This window comes from Pristis pectinata, chromosome 1 (genome assembly GCF_009764475.1).
Source record: "Pristis pectinata isolate sPriPec2 chromosome 1, sPriPec2.1.pri, whole genome shotgun sequence".
NCBI classification, from domain to species: Eukaryota; Metazoa; Chordata; class Chondrichthyes; order Rhinopristiformes; family Pristidae; genus Pristis; species Pristis pectinata.
Genome location: NC_067405.1, coordinates 129,317,069 through 129,330,088, shown reverse-complemented (window position 1 = coordinate 129,330,088; position 13,020 = coordinate 129,317,069). Strand labels below are relative to the sequence as shown.

The 13,020-nt window shown below is 35.1% G+C and overlaps 1 protein-coding gene across 4 annotated transcripts in view; it reads right to left on the bottom strand.

Moving 5' to 3' along the window:
* ppp4r4 (protein phosphatase 4, regulatory subunit 4) overlaps positions 1 to 13,020 on the bottom strand; it is a 98,220-nt gene that overhangs the window by 2,900 nt on the left and 82,300 nt on the right. For 2 of the 4 annotated variants that reach the window (XM_052016980.1, XM_052017006.1), the window contains 8 exons: positions 10,132 to 10,279; positions 7,452 to 7,596; positions 6,467 to 6,508; positions 6,290 to 6,364; positions 4,636 to 4,684; positions 2,250 to 2,355; positions 766 to 830; positions 278 to 413 (listed from right to left, as the gene is read on the bottom strand). In XM_052016980.1, coding sequence (XP_051872940.1) covers positions 278 to 413; positions 766 to 830; positions 2,250 to 2,355; positions 4,636 to 4,684; positions 6,290 to 6,364; positions 6,467 to 6,508; positions 7,452 to 7,596; positions 10,132 to 10,279 — 766 coding nt within the window. The remainder of the gene's footprint in view (positions 1 to 277; positions 414 to 765; positions 831 to 2,249; positions 2,356 to 4,635; positions 4,685 to 6,289; positions 6,365 to 6,466; positions 6,509 to 7,451; positions 7,597 to 10,131; positions 10,280 to 13,020) is intronic. The other 2 variants (XM_052016989.1, XM_052016997.1) reach the window with 2 other exon arrangements.

The window sequence follows — 13,020 nt, the reverse complement described above, 5'->3', positions numbered from 1 at the left end:
TGCTTGAGAGTAAACAAGACGTGTAGGTGTAGTTTAGCCTGACAGAGTCAATAAGTAGTTAAATGGCACAACTGATTACTTGCTCACACAAAGAATGACTACTTTGAAAGTGAGAGAACACAATATAGCTGCAGCTCTGGTAACACCCAGTGAAGACATGGTGCTTTTGGGAAAATAGGGGAAGTGAGTAAATAGACATCACTTTCTTTCAAAGAAATTGATTTTCAAATATGTTTATCTAACAAACTGAGTAAAATACTTGGACACACAGACTTACAAGTTAAACTTCTTTGGAAGGGTGTCTTTGCTCCCATTTGTCTTTTGCTCATTGGAATTAGGTGAATAAAAACGAGAACAAGATGGCAGATTGGAAGACCCAGCAGAACTTGAGGAATGACTCTGGGATGTTCCATCTAAAGTAAAGCACAAAACCACATATTGTTACATATGGTTCATGCATTATCACTTAGATAACTGTTTGAGATTAGCAAGTCAGAATTCAAAATAAATTTATGAAAACCATTTTATTCATTAAACCATCCTTATCAGAGCTAAGTGTAGCTCTGTGTATAGCTGTATAGTATAGCTGTTGTGATGCAATATTAATGTAACTCATCAACCTACAAAATTTGTTTGCAAGTTTGATTTTTGCAGCATTAATTTTTGATTGTCATTTTGGCTCAAAAGTGTGAAAATATTCAACTTTTTTTGATAGTACATTGAGTGTTAGAGTGCTACAGAAACATACATATGCAGTCTTCTTACCAAATGACAGCAGGGCATTTTTTGTAGTTGTAACAATTTGAGAGTTAGATGTTGTAGTGAGCTTCCTGAAAAACAAATGTTGCATCAAGTACGCGAGATTTGTTTTAGTTACATATGTTCTAGTCAAAGTAATTCAGATATACAAAGGGCCAGAATTTACTGTAAAAAGAAATGGACATTGCCCACATATATTAAATTCACCCTTGCCTGCTTAATTTCCATGGAGGTAAGTAAAACACCAAAATAGACTGCAACTCTCTAGAGGGCTTCAGGGGTCCGTATGAACAGGGTAGACAATAGTGCATCACCTAAACTCATCAGACTGAAGAAGTCTGAATGAAGAGCTCAGAGGCTGAATAGGAAGTTAATTTAGAAGAGTGAAGTCAGGTATGGAAAGTGAAATAAGGGAATGGGAGAATTACAAAAGATAAAAATTGAACAGAAGGAAAACATTAAAAAATTCAATTTTCAATAATTAATAGCTACAGAAATGAGGTACCACATTGCAAATGTTAAATTTCGATGGTGGAACATTTTATGGCTAATAAATTCATGGTGCTAGGTTGAAATACACAAGAACAAATTTTTAATGGAAAAAAAGTCTATACATATGATAAAAGTAGAAGAATGTCACACTAATTCATTATATTTGAATGAGGATACAAATGGAGCAATGTGGTTTTCATGGAAGCTGCAGCTGAGTGGTACATCTTGGCCAATGACTACAGATTTTTGTATTGTACATAGACCTGAACTATGAGGTTCTCACAGTGATTTATTTTACTGTAAATTCTGACCCATTATGTTTAAAGCACTGGACAAGTTAATTATGAGCCTAACATTTAAATTCATCTGCTAACAAAAAATAAATAAATAATCACTTTGGAATGCATGCTTGTGTTTTGACCAAGATGTATGCATATAAATTACTGTGCACATGAAAATGATTCCCATGCTGGATATCTGCATAAACAAAGAATACACAGCAATCATATCTTGCATTAGATGCAACATGGACTTGTACTAGTATTTTTTTAAATTTTGTTGATAACATCATGTACAGATTGAGACATCTCCTATAGCACCTCTGAATGAATGCTCTAAGCCATTAGTCTACACCTATTGTTGACTGGAAATTATTTGCAGCCAAGGACTGTATTAATAACCTGATTAAACTTGTGAAACAATCACCAGAAATGCTAATGAAAACTATCTCCAACTTTGTTGGCAGACAAATGGTCCCCAAAATAAATATGAATTCAAAATACTCATTTTTAGACCAATATATATTAAACTGTTTTTTTTCCCCTATGGAATAGAATTTTTATTCTGAAGACTAAGCATAATTTTTGCTAGATCAAAAGATCAGATTTTCTCAAATGAACTTGGCATCACTGTGGGTGGAAAATTACATTAAGAATGAACAATTGGGGTTTCTAATTCCCTCCGATTTTAAAATATTTTACTCCTACAACCTTACTTACGTTGTGGGTTTATCAGAGATTAGCTTTGGAGGTGCCACTCGACCACCAAGTGAACGACTACGACCTAATTTGTTCTTCTTCTTCCCATCTTTGTTAAAAGATGAAACTGGTTAAAAAAATAAATATTTGATTTTTAACGTTGGAAGGTGAAATATAGGATAGCAGTAGAAACAGGTTACAGAACTTTTGAAAATACAGCTAATTGAGATTTTGTTCTGTGGTTCAGCACATTTCTAAACTTCTGTTTTGTAACATCCAATAATGCCCCAAAGAAAAGTTTGGGCAAAACAAGCATTGTAACATGGACAGTTGTAAAGATCAATACCAGTCTAGTAAATTACTTCTTCAGCTGTCTGTATTACTTAATGCAAAACAAAAATAGCTTCTTGGAAACCTAGGCAGCAATAAATTCGTATTCATAGTTCTGAAATCTCCTTAATATCAATTTGTATCTGCAGAATAAATAAAGAATACAATTAAGCCAAATACATTGTAGGACAGATTCCATTTTTAAACACATAGTTGATTCAACCAAATAAACTTTATCCCAGCAGCTTCAGTCTTTTCTCATTACATTAAATCATTTAAATTCTTGTGTCACGCTTACTCAGGGACACAGGAATAAGTACTAAATGTGTGTTTAACTGAAAGGAAAGGAAGAGAAGTTATGATGCTACCAATTAATACCCATTTTTGTTACACTTATAAATGTAAAACTTCTTGTATCTTAAATGTGGACTCCCTTAAAAAAAGGGTTGTTTTTAGCAGATTCTGTTTTGTAATATCAAGACATTTGGATGTGTGGTATGTAAAACACATCAGTGATGTCTCCCAGCAGGATGCTGCTTCATTTAATGATCCAGCAAGAATCAACAAAGATTGCACAATGAGGGAAGGAGATGTAAAGTTCAGTTAAGGTTGCCATCCATTTGAAATATTTGCATTTTATTACACAAGGAAATTTACTTCTGATTTCTGCATGCAACTGAAAAAAACAGTGCCTCCACTGGTAAATTCAGTAATATATTCATAATTATAGATCAATATTCATTGCAAAAAAAGTTAGAATTGAAGGTAGTTTGAATTTTGAATTATCTTAACCCAAGTTTTCGGGCATGCACATGGTGAAGTAATACCAACAGAACAAGAGTAGATCAGAAATTTTTGAATGATAACTTAGTTAGTGACTTCAGGAGGTGGGGTTGAGAAAAATTCTAAATGACAGCACTTTGGTTAGCTAGAGCACAAATCTCAAATTGCAAAACAAAAATAGCCAGAGTCCAGAAATGGCTTAGCTACAATACCAAATTACTTTTAGCATGCAGCACTTAAATTTTTTGGACAAAAGTTAAGACCACCATAACTTCAGAAAATAGCTAGAATTGATACTTGCATGTGATGGAGGTCAATAAATGAGTTTCAATGGTTGCGTCTGAGAAATGGCTATTAACGGTCAAGAACAATATTGAGTAGTTATGCTTTTGTTTTAGCATGCAAATTCTCTCCAGATAAAAAGGTGTAAAGCCACTTTTATTGCACAGTTGCACCAAAACTTTCCAGAAAATTCTGGGTCATTGCAACAGCCAAAATGCTGAAGTTTGAAGAATGATTAAGATTAATGAAAGATATAGCTATTTTGAGGACACTTATCACCTAGCATTTGAAAGTGTTCATAAATAAAAGCAGAAGACGCTTGAAACACTCAAAGAAAAACTGAGTTACGTTTCATGTTGAAAACCTTTTGTCAGAATTGAGAAGCTGATCTGGTCAAAAGATTAATGAGGGCTGTGTGAGGGTGAGGACGAGGGAACAAAGGAACTAAATGCTGCAAATTGTAGAGCTGTAGGAAAGGTCAGGTCATGCCGAGCCAACATTACAAATGGATGACCTACAGGAGAACTGGCCTGTTCTGATACAAACTGAGAAAGTGAGTTACCCGAACTTGCAGCATTTGATATCAAGTCTGGAAGGCTTCAATGTGAGCAGACAGGAGATGCTTTTCCTCCAGTTTGTGCTGGGTCTCATTATAACAGATAAATAGATCAGAGTGGGAGTGGGATGTTGTCTGATAGGTTGAGTGTCTCCAGCATTTCGTTTTTAATTTCAGATTTCCTGCATTTGCAGATTTTTGATTTTCATTTACTGTCAAAAAAGTTCATTGCTTTCTTTTGTTTATCTCTACAATCACCCCAATTAACTTCACAGGGTGGCTTTCATACAGTGATAAAGTTTACATATACCAATAAGAAAGCATAGAATTAAGTTTTAGAAATTTGTGATCTAATGGTATTCAAGTATTTATAAAATTTGCTTTCAAAAAATAATAAATTTGCAGGAGAAGATTGTACATTCAGCAGTTGTCAAATTAGAATAAGAGGAAACTCACCCAATTTCTTTTCATTCACTGTCTTGCTTTCTCGTTTTTCCATGTCTTCCTGTTGAGCAAAATATTGGACTACTTTTTTTTAAGTCTTAATAATGCAAAAAAAATGCGGAAAACATTTGCACATAAGAATATGAAACATAATATAGGAAAAACAAAACATTTTGTGATGGGATCAATGAAAAGGTAACAAAGAAGACTAACAAGGGCAGTAGATGTTGTCTACATAGACCTTCAGCAAGCCTTTAACAAGGTCCTGCACGGTAGGTTGGTCTGGAAGGTTAGATTACCTGGGATCTAGGGCAAGCTAGCCAATTGGATACATAGTTGGTTTGGTAGAAGGAGACAGAGGGTAGTATTGGAAAGTTGTTATTCAGATTGGAGGCCTGTGACCAGTGGAGTGCCACAGGGATTGGTGATGGGTCCCACTGTTGTTTGTCATCTATATTAACGATTTGGATGGCAATGTTGTTAACATGGTTAATAACTTTGAGGATGACACCAAAATTAGTGGTGTAGTGGACAGTGAAGGTGGTTATTTAAGATTACAACAGGATCTAGATGAACTGGGGAAGTGGGCCAAGGAACGGCAGGTGGAAATTTAACTTGGACAAGTGCAAGGTATTGCATTTTGGTCGGTTAAACCAGGGCAGGACTTGCACAGTAAATCCAGGGCCCTGGACACTGTTGTAAAACAGAGAGACCTAGGGGTACAGGTATATAGTTTCCTGAAATTGGTGACACAGGTGGACAGGATGTGATGAAGGCACTTGGCACGCTTGCCTTCATCGGTCAGGACATTGAGTACAGGAGTTGGGACGTCACGTTACAACCATACAAGTCACTGGTGACATCACACTTGGAGTACTGTCTACAGTTCTGGTTGCCCAGCTATAGAAAGGATGTCATTATGCTGGAAAGCACACAGTAAAGATTCACAAGAATGTTACCAGGACTGGAGGGTTCAAGTTACAAGGAGAGGCTAGATAGGATGGGACTTTGATGGTCACAGTCTTTTTCCCAGGATAGGAGAGTCTAAAATTAGAGGACATAGATTTAAGATGAGAGGGGAAAGATTTAAAATGGACCTGAAGGGATACTTTTTCCACACAAAGGGCTGTGGGCATATGGAATGAGCTGCCAGAAGAAGCTATAGAGGCAAGTTCAAATATGATGTTTAAAAGACATTTAGACAGTTACATGGATATAAAAGGTTTAGAGGGATATGGGCCAAATGCAGGCTAATGGGACCAGCTTGGCTAGACAACTTGGTCAGCATAGATGAGTTGGGTCAAAGAACCTGTTTCTGTGCTGTATAACTCTATATCTTAGCAAAAATCATTTTGCTGAATTATTCCCTCATCTCAAAAGTAATGGAACGGTCCAGACCACCAATCTCTACTTAAACCAAATATCATGCTGTAAAGCCTTTCAATATTCAAAAAAAAAATCTACTCAGAAGTCTCACATAGAAAAAGCATTCCACACAATAGAGGCAGAATAGTTTAACCTAATTGTCAGTGAGGTACACATTAATAACAGATCAAATTAACTTCTATATAATGGAAATTAGCAGAGATATTTGTAGTTAACATAAAAACACAATGTAATCTCTCTTTAAAAATGTATAAATGTTTCAGCATAACATTGATATTACCATTTCTAAAAGTAAATTTTCTTCCTTCTCCTTTTTGTGATCAAGCAAGTCTTTCTCTTGCAACCTTTTTGGAAACTTGGAGAAAAAAAATCATATTTTGTTTGCCTTCTAACTTCATTGTGTAAGTTTTAAAGAACAACTGTTTCAGAACAAAGCTATAGCAAAATGCTAACTTACACATTCCACGCTAGTTTCTATTCGATCTAATTCCAACGTGATCTAAAAAATATCAAGAGGAAAGGAGAGTTGGCAGCACTTAGACGGAAATATGTACAAAAGAAAATTAAAAATGAATTACTAAAGCTAAACCCACCCACTGTTTCTTCCAATTGGTACAGCTTCCTTCTGATAAATGACAGAGGGTCCTATATGAAAATTTCTTCAGATATTGCACTTGTAATAAATTACCATTTGACAACAGAACTATAGCAGGAAATAAACTGGTTGCAGTATATGGTGATGTGGATTGATTTATGATGTAAATAACTTTGTGCCAGCATAAACATCTGAAGTAATCAACACAATATTACTTGAATGAAGCATGTTTCTGCATGTCGGGGTGCTTTACAACCTTTGTACATAAAGATGCTTGAATTAGAAGCTAGTAACAGCATGGGTCAAGATAACAAGGCATTGTTATAAGATTGTGGGGGGGGGGAGAGGAAAAAGAGAAAGAGAAAAAGCAAAAAAAAGAAAAAAGAGAATAAAGAAAAAATAGAAAAAAGAGATTGAATATTTTATACTAAATATGACATCTTTAAAATCTCATAAAATAATCTACAGTCTGGAGAAACACTTATAATAATTTAGTTTCAAGGCAAGAAATTCAGTGTCCTTAAATGCATACTTGTACTTTTAATTGATAGACTTAACTTTCTATGGAGATATAATCAGTAATTAATATGCAAGTTGTATCATGGTAAATCACACCAATCTCTTATCTTGTCTCTTAGATCCAATTCAAATATTTTGATTTTTAATATATATTAAAAAAAATCAAAGGCAAGCAAAGGTATTATTTATGCACTTGGCTGTACAAAATAAGATACACTTTCATTCCACATGAGCCAGTGATTCAGTCACAGAGATCAAGTTTCTAACTGCAACTGCCATGATACAAGACCCAATCCAGAATATTAATTTCAAAACAAAACAAACGTACAACCCTCACTACAGCAGTGACGTCTCTGTCCTTTTCTTGACACAGTAATTTCCTAACACAAAGGTCAAGTTGTTGAAGAAGATGTTTGTCAGCTGGCAGTTTCAATGCAGACTTCAATTTTGGCAGCATGTAACAGAATTTAATCCTGTAAGATTAATCATAAAGCTATAAATTATGAGTTAAAACACGCCACCAACAGTGTCAGTCCATTTTTTTAAATGAGTTTACAAAGACTTTGAAACCTAGAAAACAAAATCTATAGGCCTTACAATGAAGATAACAAATAGTCGCAAAAATGAACTTTTTCTCAGGTTATGTATTGCAGTGCGTTAAGATCTACGATTGAATATTTTTCTGCGTAAACAATGGAAAGCTAGACAGAGGGGATGAACAGATGACTCTACCTCCCATAGTGTTACTGCAAAGTCTTAAGTGTTAAAAAAAAACCCGTAGGAGGACACTTCCATTAAACAGCTGTAACAGATAATTTGTGTTTCATTTTAAATATTCAGGCATGTGATATGTAATTACTGAGATACAAGTTACTACTGTACATCAAACCATAGAAAGGATTTGGGAAAATTTATACAGAGTTTTACAACTGTATTTACATAGGGTGAATGCTGCTTTCAAACAAGTGTGATACAGGCATTCATAGCTGCACCTCCCATAAATCTGTAATTCGCACAGCATTTTTTTGTGTGGTCAGTTAGCTGCCTGATATACATAAAAACCCAAAAATATACTTAACCCAACGGTCACCAAACCAAATTATTGAGTATTACACACAAAAAGAACTGACATTAGCTTGAAATGGAGTACCCGCGCTTTTGTAAAAGGAATCAGCCCTACTTGCTGAAGGCTATACTGCAATTCACTTGGTAAAACCCACACAGATCGCTGGGAATGTTTCTGCCTTTTCTCCAGCCAGGACCACTTGCCCATTGGACCACAGGATTGAAGATTTAGGACTTCCCTCTTGGTTTCCACCTACGGCATACCCATTCCCACCATAAAAACCTAGGCTTGCTTGACAATTATTAACAACACCCCAAATTATTATATGGGTCTTGGATTATTGAGTTTTCCAGTCTCCAAATACTATGTGCTTCATTTTGAAGACACAAGCACAGACTCTGATTGAACTGGGAGATGTCACTCCACTAGTAATTTTTGTGTCTTAAACCCTCCTTCTAAGTGTTTAACGTCTTCAGTAAATGGTTGCTTGTTCATCTTGTAAACAAGCTGACTGCAGTGAACATGCAGGTGAACAATTGAAGATGAAGAAATTTAGCGCCAATGATCAACATTTTCTACATCCTATAGTCTACATCAAATTGATATCTTTTACAATGATGGTGTTTTTTTTAAAAAAACTACTGATAAGATTTGTCAACATAATTAAAGTACAGTAAAATCCAATAATAAATTATCCTGTTGTTCAGAAATCCTGATGGATCAGCACCTTGCTCACCTGGTTCTGTTTCCTGCACTCCCTTTCAAGTCATAGGGGTCCCTTTTAAATTCACTGGGCCGTGGCTCCCATGCTCCCTTTATATTGGGGCCCTGGTCCCACACTCCTTTTAAAATCACCAGGTTGTGTTTCGCAGTGCAGCCTTTAAACGCACCTGGTTCACTGGAAAATTTATTTGTGTAACATCTTAAAAGGAAAACTGTTGGTGTATTAATAGGAGTAATAAATCTGCCAGTTTGGCACCGAAGTTCCAAGGATGCCAGATAACTGGAGTTTTACTATTTAGGGAATAGTGAAAATAAAGCCAAAATGTTCTTTAAATAAACTAAATAGAAATACAAGAGCATAACTGCCTTCAGTTTTAATAATATATTTTCTGAAACAATGAATTCCTAAATAAGAGTTTTAGTTGATGTAAATATTCATCAGCAGACAATTTCGTCCAAACTTCACCTGCTCTGTTAAAGCATACTACTAGCACATATTTTTGGTTGTTATTTCTATATTCAAGGTATTTTTCTATAAAAAGACCACATGTTTTGCCTTTTTATAAGTCTTCTTTCTGTAGTTTTACTAAAATGTAATACATTCTAGACGTCACAACACAGCTGGTAAAATATTGATTCAGAATATGTGGACATACTTTAGCATATCAGAGTTAACCAATAAAGCATGCCTGTGTTATCAAAATGCTTTAATGGTTACCACACTTTGTCCATGATGATGTGGAAATCACATTTAATTGCATTAATATTTAACTCAATGAGTGATCAATTAAATTTTTGATTTTGAATAAATGCAAGAACTGAATTTTTTTGAATAAACCCATTCCAGTCATTATTTGTTAATTCCAGAGAAGCAGGCAGCGACCAAAAAAGTTTCCCCACAAGTTAATACTGTAAATTCTGTTTTTATCATCTCAGAGGTTAATCAGAGTGAATATTTGCGCTGCAAATTAATAATGCTGATGCTTAAAATTAGTCTCAGATTAGCTGTGAATGATGAAAATTTCACACGGATGTAGCAAGGAAATACTCAACAGATGGAGTCAACCTTAATTATTTAATGTCACCTAGGAAAATGCTAACATTGTTACTGGGCATGGAGCAGTACAGCATAGACATGAATTTTCCTGCTCTCCAAAAATTAAAATGATTTAAAAAAAAGGAACCAAGCAACAAGTTTATACATCAATGATCTACTCACCTTACATTAGGAACAGGATCATTTGAAAGTTCAAGTACAGGCAGGAAAAAATATTTGCAGAAGAAGGATTTTGAAAATAGATCCATGATACATTCACAGGTGTCAAGAAATCTTAGCCGATTCCAGCAACTTTTTCCTTGACCAAGTTCTGGACCAGAAAAATAAAAAATGTGTGAATTAACAGGACAAAGCTTTATTTTAAACAATGCAGCATATTCTAGGGTTTCATCATACTCCCTGCTTCTGTTTCAAAACATCAACAGTTACAATTGGATAGACAAATTTCAAAAAACTCTAAGGCTAGAAATATGAAATAAAAATGGAAAATTCTACAAATATGCATTAGATTAAGCCATTACTAGTTAGAGAAAACATCAGGTGATTGCCACTGAGAGGTGTACAATTCCAATAACCTGTCTTTTCTCTTTGGATATTGTATTTAAAACTTTGGCATGGTTGGTGTATGACAGAAAATGAGTGTTTTAGTTGCCTTCTACATGAAACAAATATTCCACCTTCCTGGAAAAATCTTAGGGACACGCATATCTTTTAAGATGTATTCATCCTGTTTAGTGCGGCTGCAACAAAACTTTTTCTTGAATTTTTCAGCAACAGATTTCTGTAGAAATTTATAGTATTTTGTTTTAATATCAATTAAAACATAGTAATAGATTTCCTAAACTATCTGAGACATTAAGAATAAAAGTTTATTAACCTATCATAACTGTTACATAAGTTTTTTGTCCACTGTGAGCTTACAAAAGTAACCTTCATGGCAAAAATTCATAGATGAGAGAGTGGACTTATCAGCTGATGGAAAACCATTCAATGGAAGAATCAAGCTACTAGCAGCAAGAGATTGTTAGCTCATTAAGTAGCATAACAGCTAATAGCTAGGAACAAGTTTTGCAAAACTACCTTCGATTTTGTCTGAATAATAGTGGAAGATTATTTCCTATTATTCTGTATAGCAATGCATATTCCTGCAGACATTTCACCATCTTGGCATACCTCTAGCATGGTGAAATACCATGTCCAATTTACAAATCAAATTTTTAATGTAGTCAAATTCCTCTCATCATCTCTCACACACATCAGAATAGATGTATGAGTGCCCGCGCAGTTCCCTCAAATAGACATTTTCTAGATGAAAGAATTTTGAATTATATTGATGTATAGGTAGATATGATGGAGATACAGAAAGATATGATGGAGGTACATATTTTAATGTTGTGCCAAACATACCCCAAGTATATAGTTAATGGGATAAATTACAAAGCTAATGCTCATGTGCTAAGTTGTGAGTGGAATCAAAAATAGTGTAATTGTTAATTATCTTCAAAGGCCAAGAAAAAAAACACTATAACTTGGAGATAGTAACAAATTATTTATGGACCATTCAAAGAGGTGGACCTAAAGTTGATGCAAGTAAAAGCAAAACAGGATGAACAGAAAAAGAAATGATTTTTGAATAATGTGTGCTTTTCTCACCAAAAAAAAATCATTAGAAACACTGGTGTTGTATTCACTTTGACCTAGAAAGTTAGAGTCATAGAGTAATAAGAGGACAGAAACAGGCCCTTCGGCCCAACAGGCCCATGCCGACCACACCATCCTCCCTGCTAGTCCCAGTTGCCCGTGTTCAGCCCATAACCCTCTAAGCCCTTCCTCTCCATGTACTTATCCAAATGCCTCTTAAATGTGGCAATTTCCTCTGACAGCTCAGAGGAACCATTTCCTCCAGGTGCTCACTACCCTCTGTGTAAAGAAGTTGAGGGATAATGGTTTAAAAACTCTGATCAAATTAAGGGGAGCTGATAGGATAGATAGAAAGTAATTATTTTTGTTGATTGTCGAGTATAGAAGTAAGGGGCATAGCCTGTGATAAAGTTTAGACATAATTCTACATGCAATGGGTGGTAGAGGTTTGGACCAATCTTCTATAAACAGCATGAAATGCTAGGTCAATTTTCTTAAATCTGAGATTAATAGGCTTTTGTGGAACAAAGATATTAAGGTTGCAGGGCAAAAGTGGATAGGCAAATCAATCAGGAACTCTTAAAGACTTGGTTAGAGGGAGCAGAAGAATAGCAGGAAAGGGATGTGTAAACAGGAAGTTAAAAAAATGTGTCAAGGAGTATCAGAATATATGAGAGAGAGAAAAAACAGGAAATTTAAGAGATTGGAAGAATTAAAGAGGGTAAGATAGCTAAAAATTGCTTCTTTGATTAAGTGATAGATGTGTGAATTCACAGCGTATTCACAATGTAAAAACATTAACTATTAAAGAGTGTTAGATAACAGGAAAATAGTTCTCGGCTGGAATTGGCAGAGAACTTAATATTCCTGATAATAACAGGTCAAAAATAGGGTTGCTGAAATGAGAAATTATCAGAAAGCAATGCTATTCTAAGCACACAAACAAATTCTTATCAAAAAGAGTTGAGGAAGGGGAAGGGAAAGGGAAGCGGCATAACTTTCAATGCACCAAACACTGAAGACTGGACTTAATACCAACAGCAATAACATAGTAATAATTCTCCCAACATATACAAAGGACAAAAGCAAAAGCAGATGATATTTATCATCCAATGCAAAAAGGAGCATTTAGTTCCAGGAAATTAGGTTGAACTATCACAGTGGCTCAAATGTAAAAACAAAAAACTCGCCTTCATGCCAGATGATTAACTGTCAAATTTATTTGAATTGAACTTGAAGTTTGTTCAAATAGATCTAACAGACCATATAGCCTATCAATGGTTGCGTCATTCCAGGTGTCAGGATTAATACTGCAAGTTTTTCTGTAGGTAACCTTTACTGCATTTTAAGAGTATTTGATCTGCTCTCTCTCCTTTGACACCCAGACTGCAGCTTACTGTGGAAAATGGC